Source organism: Octodon degus, unplaced genomic scaffold (genome assembly GCF_000260255.1).
Source record: "Octodon degus isolate 3935 unplaced genomic scaffold, OctDeg1.0 scaffold00158, whole genome shotgun sequence".
Classification (NCBI taxonomy): Eukaryota; Metazoa; Chordata; class Mammalia; order Rodentia; family Octodontidae; genus Octodon; species Octodon degus.
Window position 1 is genome coordinate 936,292 of NW_004524734.1, and position 16,931 is coordinate 953,222.

Genomic DNA, 16,931 nt, shown 5'->3' on the forward strand with positions numbered 1-16,931 from the left:
TACTTCTCATGTTTGCACATAAGTCCAAAAATCTCACCATATACAACCTTGAAGCAGGACCCTCCCACAATATTCCTTTTCTTGTCTCTTGCTTTCATTCACCACCCACTTCTTCTTGAACATCCACCTACCAGAGAGACATCATAGCAGTAAATGGCATGTCTTGACAAGTAGCCCATATTCAGACTACCAGAATGACAGAAACTCCAAATATGAAACTACTGTTACAAATTACCATCACTGCATGCACTTCTGATTCCATCTGCCTAGAGTTGGCTGCCAGCAGGTGCTGAGAGCTGAGGACTCAGTCCCACAAGGCTTCCATGCTTCAGACGGCTTTTGGACCATGTGGACCTTTACATACCCCCCACCCCCCGCATGTGCATGACATGTATGTATTTTTGTCTAATTATTATTGGTCTTAATTCATCATGATAATAGTAAAATAATGTACTACAGGTATTCACTTTTTTCTTTTCTCTCTTTTTTTTCCCCTGGTACTGGGAATCAAACACAGTACTTTGTGCTTGTCAGGCCAGTGATGTGCTACTGAACTCTATCTCCAGCCCCTGGATATTCACTTTTAAAAATTATTATTCTATAAGAATTTTACAGGACATCTGTAATTTTACAAAAGACTTACAGAAGAGTTGCAGAGACGCTATAGGGTGTTCCTATATGTGCTGTAGTCGACTTCCTCATGTTAGTCTTTCATGCCATGCCCCTTGTATCAGAACTAAGACATTAATATTAGTACTGTAGTAAGAAGACCTCTGCTGTAGCCTCTGCTCTCCATCCAGGATAGCATATCTCCTTGAATTGTCGAGTCTCTGCGGATCCTTCAGTCTCTTTTCTGTATTTCTCAGTCTTCTGTGACTTGTCCCACCTGATGAACGTTGCTTGGAAACATCCTAGAACACAGTATCACTTCCATTTGTGCTAACAGGGTGACTGAGGATGGGCCCCAGATGGCTCAGGATGGGGACAGGCACCGGAAAGGCCACTGACCTGGGAGGTGGTGTGAAGGCGTGGGGTAAAACTCCCCGAAGCCTCACAGGTGATCCAATTTGCTCGATGCCAGGCTAGTGATGGCACCACTGGGAAAGATGCCAGCCCCACAAGAAAGCCGCTCCTGCTCTTGGCCCTTTCGGTCTTTGCCTTCTTTGTGTCTTCATCAGCGTGCTTATCCTTAGCTTTTATGACACATCTAACAATCCAGCAAATGTAAACAAAGCATTTCTCTGAATTCTGTGAGCCATTGTAACAAATTATTAAGCTTAAGGGAGGGAGTGGTTATTTTGGAAACCCCAGAGATGTCCCCATGTCTAAGATAATCCCAAAGGTTTGAAGAGCTCTCTGTCAAGAACCAAGAGCAACAACTGAATATATTTCTATCATATCATAACTCCAGATGTGTTTGTATGCGTGTTTGTTTTTTGTAAGGCCAGGGGTAAGCCCAAGCCTTTCTACTGAACTACATCCTTACCCCTATTTACTTTGACACAGGGTCTCACTAAGTCACTAAGTTGCCCAGGCAGGACTTGAACTGGAATCCTCCTGCCTCTGCTTCCCAGAGTGCTGGGCTATAGCTGTGCCCCACCAAGCCTTCTAGCTGACCAGATGGAAAAGCAGACAATGAAAATCTGACGATGAGAGTGAGTGTGACTGGTAGAGCTATCTGCAAGGTCTCGGGCACTTTCTCTCCAGACCCATCTGGGACAGCTTGTGTGACTCCCAGTGCGGCACTTGGCCTCCATACCCCTGGGTTCCACACCCGTGGTTCTACCAGCCCCAGAGGGAAAGTATTTGGGGGAAATGGTGCATCGTTGGCGGCGTGCTCTGTGCAGTTAGGCCTTCAGTGGCTGCATCTGGACTGAACCTGCGCAAGCTTTTTCTCATCATCTCATCAATATTCCTTGTTATAACAGCTGCTTACCTACCTTTCCATTGTGTTAGGTTATTATAAATAATTTAAAGTGTAACATAAGCCAACCATGCGGATGCACTCCTTTAATCCCAGAACTCTGGGAGGCTGAGGCAGGAGGATGGCAAATTCAAGCCAGGCCTGGGAGGTTTTTGCCATTTTCAAGACTATCTCAAAATAAAAATGGGCGGAGATGTAGCTCAGTGCGAAAGCCCTGGTCCAACCCAGTTCATTTTCTAGCTATGGCTCTCTCTATGTGTACCTGCACCTATCCATATCTATAATGTAAGGGAGAATATATATAAATACCACAGCGTTTTTATATAAGGTACGTAAGCATCCAAGGACTTTATTGCTGGATTTCCGGGTATTATTTCCCCATGGAACCCAAGACACAGCTGTACATCCAAAGCACGTGAAGATATCTTGATTACCAACTCTGAGAGCTTTAGATTCTTTTTTTTCTTTAAGCAACTGAATTGTGAGGGATTTGGGGGCACTAGAAATGAACTTCCTGCTGCTGTGCTGATGGTGGGGCTGGGCTGTAGTGTCTGGCATTTATGCCAACAATAGACAGCACCTTCCCCACTGTAGCAAACGTGAAGAACATCTAAACTTACTAAGTGACCATCACTTACACTCGCCAATGACGCTGAATGTCTTCATGATATTACGGGAGGTTGTGTGAAGGTCCCTTTGCCCTTACACTTTCTCCAGTGGCAAGTTTAGGACACTGACTTAGCAGGGGCTTTGAAGCTTGGAAGAGACACCCCTGAGACTCATCCTGAAGTGTCTGATGGGGGACAGAGAACTTGATGGAAATGATTGCGGCACCGATGTGCAGCCATGTTCAGTGGGCAGCCTAACACTGTCCACCCCATGACCTGCTCTATGTCAGTTGTGCAGCAAACACAGCACGCAGGTCCCATGACCCCAGTGTCCACAGAGTCCACAGCTCTCCCTGCAGCTACTGAGTCACCTACTTGGTTAGAGTCCCTTGGCCAGGATGTTAACGGTTCTGGTAAGATCCAGCCAAGAGCAGCCACTGTCCTTGCTGACAGCAGGGATGGTAGATGGATGGTCATTTGGTTATGCAGGTGTTGGAAGAGCCAGGAAACCAAATGAGGTGGTAGAGACACAGATGGCCCCACAGGGAGGTGTTTCTTCCTGCTGTGATTTGACCCAGTGTCTCCTCTGCAACTCATTTTGAACTGTAATCCTCAGAGCAGCCATGCTGGAAGGTGGGGCTGACTGAGCAATGAGGGGGTCCTCGGTGGTTATCAAAGGAGTGCATCTTAGGGTGACTCATATTGCCCCCTCACACTCACCAGGGCCCCTGCTTTCCCTCCTGTGCACCAGTCCATACCTGTGGCTGTGTTCCTATTTAACGAGGTGGCCCTCATCAGATGTAACCTCAGATCTGGAACCTCCCAGCCTCCAGAACTGTGAGAAATACCTTTGTTTTCTTTATAAATTGCCAGGTCTGTAAGTATTCTGTCATAGTGAAGGAAAGTGGAGGGACACACACACACACACACACCCATGGTAAGAGACAGACAGACAGCAGGGCAGCTCCTTCAGCCATGGCACAGGGCTGCAGAGCTGGTGCCGTGGACGGAGGAGATGGTGGACACCTGTGAGGAGGCAGAGCCACTGCCAGGATGGACAGCAGGGAGAGAAAGGGAAGAGCATCCTGGATTCTCCCCTCTCCCCTTTCCAGCCTTCACTGGGCTTCCCATGGATGGAACCCATCCAGATCCAGAAGGCAAAGGCGTCCCTGACAACCTGAACCAAGCAAAGGACGTCGGGAAATGGGTCCAAGAAAAAACTAGCCATGGCAGGACAGAGTCTTGGGTTTGTTCAGCTGCTCCCAGGTCATTTAATGTTTAGTTTGTTTAAATGAATCCTGCATCTTTAGATATTTTGCTTATTCCGGCCTTGCCCAGTTATATCCTCACAGACAAGGATAATAAGGTGGACAAAAATTAAAACATGGGAGTAAACAAGTTCTGGAAATGAGAGAGCTGGTGGACACTTAAGACACTGTGAAACTGCACAGTTGGGGATAGGACTGGAGCAATGACTACAGGTATTAGTTTCTGCCCCAATGTTCTAACCAAGTGGTAATGTGGGTCAGTTTGGCTTGCTACCGAGAGAATCCAGCACTAATGTTTGTGATGTCACTGTCGTCCAGGGGCTCACGAACCCCACCAGGCTTCTGAAGATGTAGATCTCCCCCTTGAAATTAAGAAAGCTTACTTAAGCCCACTAGTCCCTGAGCGCAGCATGGAGGCCCGAGCTGCCTTTAACATACTAAAAGTGGTTCTCAGCGCACAATCCCCAGGCAGCCTTAGTGTCACGTGGGCGCTTGATCTCAGGCCACCTGCAGACCCAGGTGGGCTCCCCTGCCCCACCCCCTGTGTGGCTGCTGGGATCCTTAGCCAGTGCCTACCCCTACCCCCAGCTCCCAGCTGTTACTCAGTAACTGCCCGCAGCCTACCACTGGGATCAACAGTCGGACTTCGCAGAACTCACCCTGAAGCAGCTGGGTGTGGAGGCACAGGCCTGTGCCGCTAGGGCTCTGAGGGGCTGAGGCAGGAGGAGGACGAGTTCCAGCCGAGCCTGGACAACATAGCTTAGACAAACCCTGTCTCAAAATAAAACACGTTTTTAAAAGGCTGTGCTGTACCTCTGGGTTCAGTTCCCAGTACAAAAACACCCATTAAGTGGCCAAAGGGCTGGCCACTGCTAGAATTGGACAGTTCCGTGCACATTCTGATTCATTCTAATCATTACAATATTACCTTTTCATATACAGTATTCTTAATTTACTTTAAATACAAATAACAGGCGTTTCTCCCCCTACGCCCTTAAACTGACCCACGTTTACTTTGTGGTGTTGGCGTCGCAGTTCACGCCCTTGTGCCGCCCTCCACTCACATCGTGGGCCGGGCCCGGAGCAGCTCAGAGCAGGATCAGCCTCCGAACCGGCCCGGCAGCCTCAGGTCCACCAGGGGGACCTGGACCCCTGCAGCCCCGCTGCGCCTGCCTGCCTCGGCCCCCTCCCTAGAAGCTTTGCCTGGGCAGGCTTGCAGGAGCCGGTCCACTGTGCCAGGCTCTGCCCAGACTACGGAAGAAGCCCCAGGCGGTTCCAGCGCTGCTGGTGGCCCGGCCACATGGTGGGGCCATGGCCACCAGGTCTTGAAGGTGACAGACACTGTCTAAAATATTTACCACGTCACCTGCCCCTAACGTCGCCACGTGGCAACGCACCTATTTGCGCCATCGCGCTGGAGTCTTTCTGGGAACCTTTCTATACGAAATCCCGCCCTTTAAAATGGAGCAGTGACTGCTGCACACCGCCATCTGGTGGTGAATATGTGGCACCGCACCTATAAAATTGTGCCGGAGGCCAAGTACGAAGAAACCAGAACCTTTCGCAAAAATTATTGGCACACAAGTTGCGTCCTGTGGTGTAATCCAGTGAACTCAGGGGAAAAAAAAAAAAAAAAACTAGCAAAAGAGAGTTCAGGACATAGCCACAATATGCAAACTATAACCATAGCTTTAAAGATAGAAACAGCATCGCTCTGTGTAATTTATAACCTTAACTGAGTAGTATAACCTTCCCGTGTTCTATAAAACGCCGTTCCCCACGCCGACGTGGTGGGGGCGGCTGTAATCTCAGCACTCTGGAGGCTGCAGCGGGAGGATCGCCACGAGTTGGAGGCCAGCCTGAGCTATCACATGAATTCAAATTCAGCCTGGACTCCCCCCAACTCAAAAAAACCAAAATAATAATAAAATAGTGCTTCTATTGTTGTAAAGTTGACATGAGTAAGTATAAAAGTCCCTGAAACATCTTGATACATAGTAAGCACATTTTTACTACAGTGTTCATTATAAACACTGGCAGTATGCCGAACATGATAGTAAATGCCTCACATATTTTTATCGCATGAATTTTGTAACAGTCCTGATAAGCAGGAACTGTTATCATTCCTTTTTGAAGATTAAGCAACTGAAGTTCACAGAACAAAGAAACTTGCCTAGAAGCCACTGGCTAACCCAGCCACACCAGTACACGTTTGTAGTCCCAGTACTTCAGGAGGCTGAGGCAGGAGAAGAGTAAATTAAAGTCTAGTTTACGGAAGCGAGGAACCTAGTGACACGTGTCTTAAAAAAAAATCCCCACCTTCCATTCCAGCAGTCGGAGACTGAGGCAGGAGGGTGCAGGTCAAACCATCTGGGCAGTTCAGTGACTTAATGAGCCTGCCTCAAGAGTAAAACTTTGTAAATAGTCTGGGGGTATCACTCAGCGCAAAAGCCCTGGGTTCAATCCCCAGAACCATTTAAAATTTAAAAAGTCACAGGCTAGTAGGTGAAGCAAGAACTCAGGTCTGACCCTAGCTCCTTCACAGCTACGCCAGGGTGGTAGGCGGAGCCTTCGCAGCGTTTACATAAATTCCATCTGCTCTCCACTTTCCATTTGCTCATTGCACGCGAACGCGCATGCGCATGTACACATGCACGTACACACGCACGCACACCCCTGCAGAAGCGAAGCCCCGAGGCCCATGATGAGCTTGCGCCTGGGATACAGTGGGCGATAAATAAACCCAGTCAGGATGATGAGGCACAGTGCTCCTTTCCTGCTACCATTTAGGTTTTATATTTATGATATTTGCTCAGAGCTTTGGTATCACAGCCCTCATTGTTCAGATAAAGTAACTGAGGAATAGAGATTAAATAACCTACGTACTTCCTTGTCATTCGTGGTGATAGAGCTGTGGCTGGGATGTGGATTTCTGACACGTGCATCAACTTCACTGGCTACGTTCAGCTAGACACCACCATAAAGTATTAGTTTGGGGCATACAGCTCCACTCATGCTAACAGCTACCATCTTGTAGTAGCTTTCCCACAAAGCATAATTTCTGTTGGTTGCTAATATTTGGTATGAAAAAAAAAAATCCTATGATGAAATAATTTTTAAAATACTGGCCCAAGCCACCTGGCAATGAGACGTGAAGGGCAACCCCATTGTGTTAAGCCAAGTGAAACAGTGCCTCTGTATAACCAAGAATGTGTTCACGGTTAATTTTCATTGTTCCAGGCAGAATACTAGGCAGCCCCTTTTGGACAGGAAACCTATGAATATATTTCTGTACACAAATACCTGGTATTGGAAGATACCAACACCTATATATTTGAGCACATCAACTACTGGGAATCCAGAAAATGGATCAAATGATGGTGATGATAATAAAAGTCTTCAGATAATCTTTCAAGTTCTCAAAGTAACCCAAGCTCAGCCCTTTTGGGAGAAAAGTAAGCACACCAGAATTTCTTGTCTCTGTGTTTTCAAAGCCTGCTCAAGGGAGGAAATGGTTCTGCCGGGGAAAGGAGCTGGGTAGTCCACAGTGTATCTTCTCTTCCCATGGCGGTGAAGCTTTTAGAGCTTTCAGTGATAACGAACAGCATGCTGCTGCTGTTCTTGTCCTTTTTCACCGCTGGCCTAAGGACTGCCTGGGAAGCTGCTCCCCACCCGCCATCCCCTCACCCCCACCAGTCTCTTAGTTTCTCCTACAAAGGGAGCCCACAACACCTGCTGGTTATTTCCATCCATCCCTCTTGAGTCAGGAGCTTCGTACCCACCCATACCCAGTAGTGACTCACTAAATATTTGACAACTTCACCTGCCAGCTAGGTTCCAAAACATCCAGGATTATATTCTCTGCACACTAGCAAGTAGGCTTTTTTAAACAGTTGAAATTTATGCATTTCATTTTATTATGGCCCTCTTGCAAATACTCCAGTTACCTTCTATAAACTCCAGCTACTTCCCAGCAGCTGCTTTAAAGTCTCATTTAACAACCCTTGAGGCAGGATGTCCTTGACCCTTGGTACTGTGCCAGGGAGGGCTGGGTATTTCCAAGCTGAGGAGAAAAGTCTCTGCCATCCCTCTCAGTATTTGACCTTGGCTTGTGGTTTGGGCTATGGGATTTGATCATGGAAAGGGACAGACCTTCTGCTGGGAGAATTTATAAAATCTGAACATCACCTATTGTATCCACAGCACTCACCAAAGAATCCTTCATTTGCATGAGTTGAGTAACCTGTGGCCTGGACTCTGGCGGGGAGGGGCACTTCCTGTGGGCAGCGTGTGTGCCAGTGGGAGCCCAGCCTCTCACTAAAACCAGAGCACTAGACTGTGAGTCCCTCTTGGCGTGGAGCAGGAGCTGAGGGCAGCGGCGGACCCTTTATTGCTTCCAGAGTTCCTGAGCCTACATGTGTATGTTGGGCTCTCACGATGTGCATGGTGACACCCTGTAAACTCAGAAAGGCTGGGCACTTGGGGGCTCTTTTCCAAGATCTTTCTCCAATCCTTATTTAAACAGAAAGTGATTTCCTGGAGGCTTAGGGTCCTAATCCAGGGACAGACAGTATAAGAACTGACAGTATAAGATCTGACATCTGATCCAAACGTTTTTTCTTCATAAACTTTTGACATTATTTTAGGCTAAACAGAGAAGTTGTAAGAAAAATACAAAGAACCCCCCTCTACCATGTTCTCTTCTATAACCCTAATACAAAGGAAGAGAATAAAGATTATTCCTGTGGGTCTCGTGACCAGGTTTAAAAAATGAGCATTGACTTAATAACTATTACCTGATCTACACACTTTATTACATTTTTCCCAGTCATGCTTCTAATGACCTTTATCCAGAAGATTGTGTAGTACATTCCCTTGTTATGTCTCGTTGGTCTCCTACAATCTGCACAGCTCCTTTGTCTTTTTTTTTTTTCTTTTTCATGGCACTACATTTTTTTAAACAAGTACAGACCAGCTGCTTTGCAGAATGCCCCTCCTGTCTCACTGCAGGATCAGCAGTTTGGGCAGGAAGATCCCAGAAGGGGTGGTGGGCTCCTCATCGTCCCCAGTTGAGTCTCACTCTGGCCACATTACATTGATCACCTGGAGGACGCTCAGAGCGCCAGGTGTCGCCGTTATGAAGATACTGGTTCACCTGTCAGCGTATTGGGTGGGGGTGTGAAAAGATGCTTTGAGGCTGCTCCTCTCTCAGATTTTCACCCATTTTCCCCAGGTCCCATCACGATTCTTACTTGCATCAGGTACTGTGATGAGAAAAGTCGAGCGATGGATTTCCTAATTCCATTGTTCCTTGTATGTTCGTTAGCAGGATTTCTACTTGCTTGGCAGGGCAGGCCCTTCCCTTATTCTTTATTTCATTGTAGACTCACAAATCTTGTTGTGCTGGATGCGCTATAATCCTTTATATTACAGCTCTTGGGATGTTCTAATGGTTCCAGACTTGGCCAGTAGGAACCGCTCCTTCCTGCTTCTGCAGGAGGTACCTTTTCCTCTCTTCCTGTCATCTTCACAATAAGAGTGTTTGAAGGCAGCTCTTTCTAGGTGAGCTCACCTTTCCCACAGTCCTTGGGCTCCTGAATAAACACTGTCCATTTCTCTACCTGATTAGAAAACTCCTTCCTCGTGGTCTTCCTCCTTCCCCTACAGCCCTTGCTGTGAAACTGGGTTTCCCTGCAAGGAGACCTCACCAGTAACTGATGGGCACAAGTGTGGCCACCTGGAAACACAGGGTTATTTCGCTTCAACACAAAACTCAAGCCAAAGTCACCCCCAGCACAGGACTCCCTGTCCCAAAGCAGGTGGCTCCAGCATTCGAGAGATAGTCACCCTAAGGCTGTTTGTTTTTGCCCTGTGTAAACCAATGATGGCGGTGAAAGATTCCCCCTTTGCATCCCTGTTGCTTTTTCATATTCCAAACAGAAAGCAAATTTTGATCCTGCTTAGCAATAAAAGGTGCCCGACAACCAACTTCTGAGCTTTAAGCTAGCTGTGGCCAACTGGGAAGCAGAGGGGAGCGGATAGACCAGTCCCTTGGAGCTCAGTCTTCCTGTGACTAAGCTGGATGAGAAGTATGTCCTTTCTGCCCCTGGTCAGAAGAGAAATTCGTGCTAAAAGTATGGTGTAGGTACGCAGTGACTACGAAGGAGAAAGTGAATTGAATCTGGTTGGTCACATCATACGAGGAAGGCCGGGTACAGATGCAGGTGTGCAGGGGCTGGGACCGAATGCCTTAGTCCCTCCCAGGCCATCAGCAGTAATACAACCTTGGACATAGCGCTGCCTAGAGAAGGAATGTTGCTGGGGGAGGAAAACGCAGAGTGGTGCGAGGGCAGGGCCTGGAATCAGGAAGTGGCTGTCTCCACTGAGCTCTACAACCTACAGAAGCACGACTGTCAGGTAGGGACAGGGCCGACCGGAAACCGTGCGGTGTGCCTCAAGGGGAAGCTGGCAGGGGTGGGGGCCAACCACGCGGGAAGTAGATGCTAAAAGGGGAAAGGCTAGGAAATAAGACTCCTACTCCCAGGCTCTGAGGAGCCATGCGGACCCTGTGTTTTTCAGAGGAGGAAGGAGAGACTGAACGCCACCAATAAAATAATGTAAGAGGGAGGGAATGGTGGTGTGGGACTTGGGCCCTTCCAGTCCGGCAGTGACTTCCTCCTGGTGTGGTAGGCTCGGAAACATCGGCCCCAGCAGCACCAGGTCAGAAATAGGCCTCCAGCTTGGGCTTGGCGAGTCCTCGGGGCAGCCGCTGGGAACCCAGGTTCTCCAGCAAGGATGTGCCTCCTTCCATCATCCCTGCCCCCTCTCTTCCTCTCCTCCTTTCTGCAGTCCTTCCTCTTCCTTCTTTGCCTATATGTCTTCCCTCCCTCCCTTTCTTCCTCCCTCTTTTTCTTCCCCTTCCCACTTACAAAAGCTCACAGAGCTGGCCTGATGTCTTTCTGAGATCCCTGCTTGACAATAGCTGCAGCCGCACGATCACAATCCATCGTCTGCCTTCTTTCTCAGACACTTCTGAGCCACATTTTCCTTTGCTTGGACTTTTTCTTTAATACCTATCTTCCTGCTTGCTTTTCTGTTTAAAGAGTCCTAGATAAGCAGAGGCATTGCACGCAAGGAAAGGGCAAGGAGTGCCGCACCAGTGCGGAAAAGGGAGAGAAAGGCACAGGGAGGAGAGGCTGTGAAGCCCGTGACATGCGTTGCCGGTCCTGCTTCTCAGGCTGATCTCTGATGCTAGCAGGAAATGGGGGCCTCAGTGGAGAGCAGGGGCTGGGAACAAAATCCCAAGCTTTGGAAACTGGGTGATTCCACTGTCCTTTCAGGCCCCTCAGCGATTTCTGTCTCTGTGTGACTGGTGTTGTGCTCAGGGCTTTGGTCCTTCAGTCCCAGTCAAAGTTGAAAGAGATACAGAATCTGCCCCTTACTCCAGTAAGGAAGACTCCTGGGCATTGTTAATGTTGTGGTTTGCAGGTCTAGCTCATGTGTTTTTCATGAGTACAAGGCGTACATCTCTTTGAAGAAATTTCAGTATGCTTTGTTCAGGCAATGCTAGGTAATACTCTGATTTATGCTGACGCTGAATATTAACTTGTGTGGTGTGTTATTATCCCCTTGCAGAGATGCAGTGGCTGAGACCCAGAGTCACTCAGTGAGCTAGAAGCACAGTGGGGCTCGGAACCAGATATTTCTCTCCCCAGCACTTACTCATAACTCCGAAGTGACATGGTCAGCCAACGACAAATGTCTTGATTCATCACAGCTGTCCCAAAGGCTTACAGACCCTGCCCTCATTTTTAAGCTGTAGAAAAGCCCAGTAGTTCTGCAGAGAGCTGTTACCCAGGGCTAGGAGGCCCCCATCCGTGCCTCAGAGCACTCCCATCATGGTGGACAGGGTGGGTCAGATTCAAACCTGCAATCAAATATCCAGGGGTAGCAGCACCTTCTAGGGAGGAAAAGGAAAGACATGAGGAGAGAAAGTGACAAATTATGCCCAAGGATTTGGTACTGAAGTGACTCGTAGGTGCATTTAATCCCTGGGCTGCTCCAAGAAATCACTAAAGCAACCGAAGTCACTCTCTCAAGGCCCTAGAGGCAAAAATTCTTGAAATTGGTGTCACTGCGCTGACATGAAGCTGTTCCCCGGGCCACACGTCTCCTAGAGGTAACTCTGTTTCTTGCCTCCTCCTTACCTTGTGATCAGCTTGCTCTGATCTCTGCCTGAGAGGTGACATTGTCTCTCCCTCTGCTATGACCGAACATCTCTCTTCTAAGCAGACATGGAATTGCACTGGGGGTTTGCCTGACAAGCAAATCTCTCAAAATTCTTAACTTCAGTGCAGCTTCAAACCTGCAGAGATTGATTTTTGTTGTAAAGCAAATAACAAATTGAGGAATTCGGGCAGAGACCTCTTCGGAAGCCATTTTTTAGGTTACAACAAGTTGTTTATCAATTTTTTTTAAGTGTAGTAAATGTAGTCCCCTCTAAACAACTAACCAGTCTAGTACTCTTCAGTGCTTAGTGTTCCATTTGTATAACACCACAAAATTAGAACATGTTAAAATTTTCTCTTCAAATTCTTGTTCCTTGAATCTTTCTAGATAAAGTATATGAATTTCTTATAAAGACTCAAAACATTCAAATCTTAACCATAAATGGTTACATCTTGTATTTTAAAATAAATTTTATTGAAAGTAGTATCAGATATATACTAGCAGAACAGTAAGTTATATAAGTCCACATAAGTATTATGTAATTACAGATTTTTTGGAAAGGAAAACAGCAAATCTCTTCAGCCTTGAGTTTTAAAGTCTATTTCTTATATTCTAATAAGAAAAGTAATACAAAGTATCTGCTTACTTATTCTAAAAAGTGACACCAAGTACCTGCTCTGTAGACCAATAAAGATAAAAAAATTACCAATATCATTTTCAGTGGATTATTATTCAGTAAAATATTAAACTATGTAAAATTGTAACTATCACCATATCCCACATATGCTTCCTTCATCCAGACACTGCATACATGAAATGGAAAGAAAAATTATATTCATGTTTGATTCCATCATGAATCTTTCCATGGACTTGAAAAGAGACAGAATTCCTGAAGGCTTTCACACACTACATACACCCACAAACTTTCTTGCTAATGAATACATTAATAAAGGGAAAAAGAAGTAGAGTGAGCCAGGGCTTTGACACATAGATTAAGGTCGTAGTTTTCTAGCCAGTATGAATCCATTCATAGACTTACAGAACAAAATCCCTGAAGGCTTTCCCACATTCCTTTCCACATTCTTGTCATACTGATTAGATGGTGGGAGTGTCTTTCTAGTGTGACTTACTCCATGGACTTACTTCATGGTCCACAGTTGCTGAGGCCTTTTCCATATTCATAAGGTTTATCTCTAGTGTGACTCCTTTCTTTAACTTTGAAAGAACTAGGGTCATTAAAGGAGTTTCACACCTGCCTGGTAAGTACAAGGTCCTGAGTTCAATTCCTGGTTTTTTAAAAAAAAACAGAGAGATAGATAGATAGGAATTCCCATATTTTTTACATACAGTTTCTCCCTTATGTGAATCCTGCCATGTATTCTAAAGGCTTTAAAGGGTTTCTATGTGAAATTTCCTGTGTGAATCCTTCTATGGGTTTAAAAATGATCATAACATACAAAGTCTTTTCCCCATTCTTCATACTCAAGGGGCTTTTCTTCATGAACTTTAAAAGAACAAGGGTGACTAAAAATTTTCTGACATTTTTTTACAAAGATGTGGTTTTTATCCAGTGTGAGTAATCCTTTTATGTCTTCTAATGGTTCTCAAATGTGTGGAAGCTTTTCTACGTTTTTGACAATAATAGGGCCTCTTTGCAGTGTGAATCCTTTCATGTGTTAAAAAGAAATTGAAACCTAGAAAGTCCAGTCTACACCTTTATAATGTCAATCTCTAGTGTGCAATGGCATGTGTTTTGTGTGATTTTTAAGAGAAATGATTGATTTTCCACATTCGCCAGAGTGGTATGTTTTCTTTGTCATGTGATTCCTGGCATATCTTTGAAAGCCGTGGTGACAATCAAGGGCTTTACATTGTTTATAGGTCTGTGATTTCTCATCATGTTTCTGATTCTCCTATGGTTTGTATCCAGTGTAACTATGCACCCATAAAGTGATGAGGGGCACATGGAAAGTATTCCAGAAAATGTACATTCGTATGTTTTTACTTCAGTAGGAATCTTCTTACTAAAACTAAAATTAGAAAAAAGAAAAAAAAGCTCTTTACTTTCACAGAAGGTTTCTGTATATTACTATTCACAGATTAACCATGTATATCAGCTAATGAGGCAGGTTTCGTGTGCCTGGAGTCCCACCTACTCAGGAGGCTGAGATGAGAGGGCCCCTTGAGCTAAGGAACTTGAAACCAGCCAGGAAAACACAAGCCATTCCAGCCAGCACAATTAACTTGATTAATTATGTCAACTGGAGTGACTTGGGAACTGCCTAACAGATTGATACAGCATACTTTTAGGGTGGCTGGGTGGGTCATGAGGTGTGACTCTGGGTCCCCTATCTGATCCGTCTTTCCTCTCTGGCATTGCTCTCCTGCTCTGCTTTCCGGCCTCCATGGTGCACTGGCACCAACCTACCAAGTACTGAGTCCCCTAAATCATGAGCTAAATTAAACCTCCTCTCTGTTCTGAGTATTGGGTATTGTGTCAGTACCAATAAGCAATAAGAAAGCTGAGTAATACAGATGTTAATCTTTTGAAAAGGTATAGGTATTAGAATAAAGACTGACTTAGGAGATACTTCCATATGAATATTTTAGGATTTTTCTAAATGGATGAAAATGGCCAGTTTTACATGAAGAGATTTTGTTCAGAGGGAAATAGGGTGGGGAGATTAAGCTTGGAAAAGAGAAAGGGATGATGTAAAGATGAAAACTGAATCTATCTTTGCCAGAAAACCCCAGAGATATTTATTTGACCTGCAAGACAACAGAGTTCATGAATCCTATCCAGATTACCTCAGTAACAGAAAGCATGTGTATCTGTACAAAGACAGGTTCTGCCTTCCATGGAGCAAGCAGCAGCTCATTCCCTGATGCACTGTCTGCCATGAGGCCATCCTTGCCACAGGCCCAAAGTCCTGGTACAAGCAACTAAGGACAGAAGCCCCTGAAGCCACGAGCCAAATCAGTCCTTTCCTCCTTTCGTTGATTTCAAGTAATCTGTCAGTCACATCAACACAAGCTAATCTATATAAAGAGGGAAAGGCTGTGTGGGCTCGCACGGTCTGTTGGCCCTGTTGCTGTGGACACACGATATCACAACATGTGGTAGATGCAGCCCGCTGCTCACCTCATGGCAGGTGGGAAGTAAGAGAATAAGAGTGGTCAAGACCCCAGTGTCTCCTTCGGAGACATTCGCTGCAGCACCCCATCAGACCTGAACAGCTCACCCCTAGCAAGGGAATCATCCCGGACCATTTTATGGCTCCTACTGCTTTGCCATGCACCGTGTCCACATGCGCTTCCTGGATGCTCCATAAAGGTGCTCCAGTGCATGAGACAAGGGATCAGCCCATTCTTGCTCTGGCATTCTTGCACCCATAGCTTACTCATCTGTAAAATGGGGGATAAACTACATAGCTCATATGATTGGGGCAGGGTCTGGCACAGAGGCAAGTGTCAGTACAATTTGAGAACTCTGACTTGGCCCCTGGAGAGTGACATTGTTCTGGGTACTCTGTGTCCCCCCTGGTCCATGCGTTACCCTTTGCTGAAATTTGCAACTCTGAATTTTGAGCATTTCTGGGAATAAAAGTCAACTGAATTCCTGCCACAGTGCCATTCGTGATGTTCTCTCCTTTCTGTACTTTCTTTTCCAGATGGTAACCCAAAGAAAGCCAGATGGGGTGCAAGTGCTGTAAAATGATACAGAGGTAAGGTGGAACAAAGACTTCATCCAAATTGAAGAATCTGGGCTGGCTGGATAGCTCAGTGGACTAAAGCACCTGCTTAGGCAGAGCGCAGCAGCTGGGGTTCGATCCCCTGCCTGCTGTACTGGCCCCGCCCCTGGGGCACACAGAAATAGTGATTGAGACTGGGCGTGGTGGTGGGCGCCTGTAATCCCGCTCTAGGGAGGCTAAAAACAGAAGAATCACTATGAGTCCAGATCTATGTAGTGAGACCCTGTAGACCCTATACTAAATACATTAAAAAAAAAAAATTGAGGAATCTGTAATTATCCAGTTGCTTTTAAAGAACATGCCTAGAGCACATGTCTGGTGTGTGAGTGAGACCACCTGGGGCTGCCAGATCCTGAATAGTCCCAGAGTACAGGCCCGGCATGTGAGTGAGACCACCCGGGGCCCACGGATTCTGAATAGACCCAGAGTGCAGGCCTGGCCTGTGAATGAGACAGCCTAGGGCCCACTGGATCCTCATTCAACCCAGAGTGCAGGCCCAGCATGGAACCCTTCAGCAGAACTCCCTGCAAAGAAGCTAGAGGCAAGAACCACCCATCTGACTCAGGAGCAGAACATCTTGCCAGAGTGACACAAAGGGTTCAACTCCAAGGGCTGCAGTAGGAAGAAGTGGAGCACAACAGCTACACCCCAGCCAGATCCAAGCAACACCCACCTGAAGGAATCTGAACTTTGTAGATCTGGACCTGGTGCTAAAGTAATAACTCTATCTATAAAGCTCTACACCAAAGGTCAGAAGACAGTGGTATACAAAAGGACAAAGAAAAGGAACAAAATGCAGTCTCAGACCCTGAGTCCACCCAGTACAAATACAGAAGACACTAGCACTGAGGAAACTGGAAATCACACACCTCATATCTCTGAAATAATAATGGTGGAAGTAAAGAAACAACTGCAGAAAGGTATAGAAGAAATCAGATCAGAAATAATTTCTGAACAAAAAAGTGTAGTGATAACTATAATCAAAGAAATACTAAGTACTTCTAAAGAATACACTGATAAAAAAAAAATAGAGCAGAATATAAAAATGATGGAACCCCTGAATAAGCAATTTAGGAAAGAAATAGAATGTATGAAACAGATTCAAAGTGATATACAGAACATTAAAACCTCAATCACAAACTGTCAAAAC

The 16,931-nt window shown here is 46.0% G+C and overlaps 1 protein-coding gene across 2 annotated transcripts in view; it reads left to right on the forward strand.

The window, feature by feature from the left end:
• Positions 1-16,931, forward strand: part of CUNH4orf19 (chromosome unknown C4orf19 homolog) — a 121,934-nt gene that overhangs the window by 100,001 nt on the left and 5,002 nt on the right. The window contains exons 2-3 of one of the 2 annotated variants that reach the window (XM_023702729.1): positions 3,885-4,013; positions 15,701-15,754. In XM_023702729.1, coding sequence (XP_023558497.1) covers positions 15,723-15,754 — 32 coding nt within the window. In that variant the 5' untranslated portion in view covers positions 3,885-4,013; positions 15,701-15,722. The remainder of the gene's footprint in view (positions 1-3,884; positions 4,014-15,700; positions 15,755-16,931) is intronic. The other variant, XM_004642664.2, reaches the window with a different exon arrangement.